Source organism: Macrobrachium rosenbergii, chromosome 53, assembly GCF_040412425.1.
Source record: "Macrobrachium rosenbergii isolate ZJJX-2024 chromosome 53, ASM4041242v1, whole genome shotgun sequence".
Classification (NCBI taxonomy): domain Eukaryota; kingdom Metazoa; phylum Arthropoda; class Malacostraca; order Decapoda; family Palaemonidae; genus Macrobrachium; species Macrobrachium rosenbergii.
Genome location: NC_089793.1, coordinates 7,099,822 through 7,102,706, shown reverse-complemented (window position 1 = coordinate 7,102,706; position 2,885 = coordinate 7,099,822). Strand labels below are relative to the sequence as shown.

The window sequence follows — 2,885 nt, the reverse complement described above, 5'->3', positions numbered from 1 at the left end:
TTTCAGCGCTGAATGACCTCATAGGTTCCGGCGCTTGGCCTTTGACCTAAACTCCATATTCCAGTCCATTCCACGTGCACTTGGTAACGTATGACCGAATTAGGAGCGACAAGGGTAGAATGAAAGTGAAAGTTATCTCTCTCTCTCTCTCCGTGTGTGTTCGTGATTACAAAACAGCAAACAGTGAGTAATGATCGTTATCAATCAAGGAACGGTTTTGCAACAGTTGCCGGCAATCCTCATGAACTGATGATTGCTGCCGATAATCCCTGAACTATAAAAATGTCGGAGGCCTCTGGTTGGCGGTTATTAATAGATGTGTAAATCCGAACGTGATTGGTCCAAATTAATTATATTCATTGGACTTTGAGAGAGAGAGAGAGAGAGGCTTAATATATAGAGATATATTGGGGTATATGTATGTATATACATATGTATATAATTTATATACATATGTATATATACTTGTATGTATGTATGTATATACATATATGTATATATTTATTATACATATGTATATATTATATATATACATACGATATATATGTATATATTTATGATTTTTGTCAAGTTATATTAATATAAAATACGTAAAGCAGAATTTTGGATAATGGGGTTTGTTGAGAAAGTAAAGATGCGATTATATTTCAAGCTTTATTTATGAAACAATTTGAAACCAACAAAACATAGAATAAATAAAAGAAAACATTCTGCAATATGAGTATAGAGTCTGTTCACCTTCATGTCCTGTTTGACAAATCCGTCGTAACAGGAACAGAGGAATAATCGCTAGAAGGCTTCATCTTGGTAATCTCTCCAATTTTCTCGGTAATCTCTCCATTTTTCTCTGTAATCTCTCCATTTTTAGCCTCGAACAATGTTACATTATCACCGTCTCTGGAGTCATCTCTCTCTGCGAATGAATCGTATTGATAAAGAACCTCGGGTATATCAACAAACAACTTCAGGTGGCCCAAAACCTCTGGTCCATAGTCAGATGGTCTTTTCCTCAGGTCCAGCACTACTGGTCCATAGCCAGCTGGTCCCTTTTCCTGAAGACCGAGGATCTGGTCCCATACTCCTGGTCCATACCCAACTGATCTCTTTTCCCTGAGACCGAAGACCTTTTCCAGTACCTCTGGTCTGTACTCGACTGTTCGTACCTGGCCCACCATTTCCGGTCCATAGTCGGCTGACCTCTTCCCCCTGAGACCGAAGACCTGGTTGCTGACGTAAGAAGTTCCTCCTCCAGGGTGTTTTGCAATTGCCACGCCCTTCAGAGTTTCCCTGCCATGGTTGGGCAGATGGGGACGATGATGAGGGTAGTAGCTATGATAGTAGTGGTGGGGATGATGGTGAGGATGGTAATGGTGGTACGGTTGGTAATGGTGGTCCGGTTGGTAATGGTGATAACGGTAATGTCTTGGTTGGTAATACTGTGGGCCTGGAACACTTCTGGTAGCTTCTGCAGTTAATGCAACGAGCAGCAATAATACCTGAGGAAAAGAAAGGAGTTGAATTTAAATTATGAGTTTTACTCTTCAATTTGAAATCAGTAAATATGAAAAGGCAACTAGATTTCAAATAGGACAAAGAAAAACAATGACAATAGATTATGAACACAGTCTTAATTCCTTTGTATACATAGTGTATTATATTATATTTAAATCGCAATAATCAACAATATTTGTTTTAGTAGGCAAACAAAAGATTTGATACTTCAACACCTTACTTCTTGCTATTCCACTCTTGTTAATTCTCTGTGAAATTAAAGATCGAAGAGAGAGAGAGAGAGAGAGAGAGAGAGAGAGAGAGAGAGAGAGAGAGAGAGAGAGAGAGGGAAAGCTTACGATGAAGGAATATAAATGATCTTTGTTTATTCTTACTTGTTGGTAGTAGGAGGAATTATGTTTACAGACACCCACCCACACACACACACACATACACACCCTGACAAACACCCACCCACCCACACATACGTTTATGTATGGATGTATGTATGCATGTATGTATGTATTTGTGTAAGAGTGCATGACAACAAAAAACAAGAAAGCAGAACAGAGTAACTTAATTCATCAGCATAAATCAAAAGTCACTTACCAGGAACATCATAGCTTGTGAATTGACAGATTGTTGTTGTGGCTGCTTCTCGAACTCAAGGAGCTCCTCGACTGACGAGGAAGCACGAGGACCACCTCCTTATATACAGGAAGGGGACAGGAAGTCGCCGGAAGTCTGAGGAGCAAAGGAAAAGATGAGCGTCCTGTCAACATCCGCTAAGGGTCCTTCTGAGATCCTGGATTCCTTTGAAGAGACACAGATGACGGAAAGTGGCGTTCCTTCAGTTAACCACAAAATACCCCTGTCTTTCGATGAATGAGGAAAGGTATGTCATTATTACGCTGTTCCTTCTTCAACGGTGGGAGAAACTTATTAATATATTATCTGGTTCCGGTTGCTTTTGATTTACATTTTCATTTAAGCGCATCAATTTATTTGGAAATTCCCTTTCAGCTTTATTAATTTTCAAGATTTTCAACACCTCTATAAGGTTTTGAAGTGATTATATTTAATACAGCTCTATATATGCAATCTGATATTTTACACTCGTTCGTAATTTTAGTCTTTTACATTTTTATGATAGCAGTAATCTGTGTTTAAACATTTTCCAGCATTAATCATTCATTTGCCTTGCCAACGTTCCCAGTGCAACTGCAAAAAAAAAAAATGACAGTAATATAGGTGTATGAACGCCATAATTTCTTTCTTAAGGAAGTGTACGCCCTTGTTTTTCTTACTTTTTATTTTATGTAACTTCCTCCGCCTTAGATGTAACGGCAGTTGTTTTCACATTTTTTGTCTGGTTATTTTTCATTGCATTATAG

General features: G+C 38.4%; 1 protein-coding gene across 1 annotated transcript; it reads right to left on the bottom strand.

Moving 5' to 3' along the window:
• Positions 1-685: 685 nt before the first annotated feature.
• On the bottom strand, positions 686-2,442 carry LOC136834075 (uncharacterized). The gene is made up of 2 exons (XM_067096332.1): positions 2,101-2,442; positions 686-1,496 (listed from the first exon to the last, which is right to left on the bottom strand). The coding sequence occupies exons 1-2, from the start codon at positions 2,110-2,112 to the stop codon at positions 741-743; spliced, it is 768 nt and encodes a 255-aa protein (XP_066952433.1). The 5' UTR covers positions 2,113-2,442; the 3' UTR covers positions 686-740.
• Between the last annotated feature and the right edge of the window lie 443 nt (positions 2,443-2,885).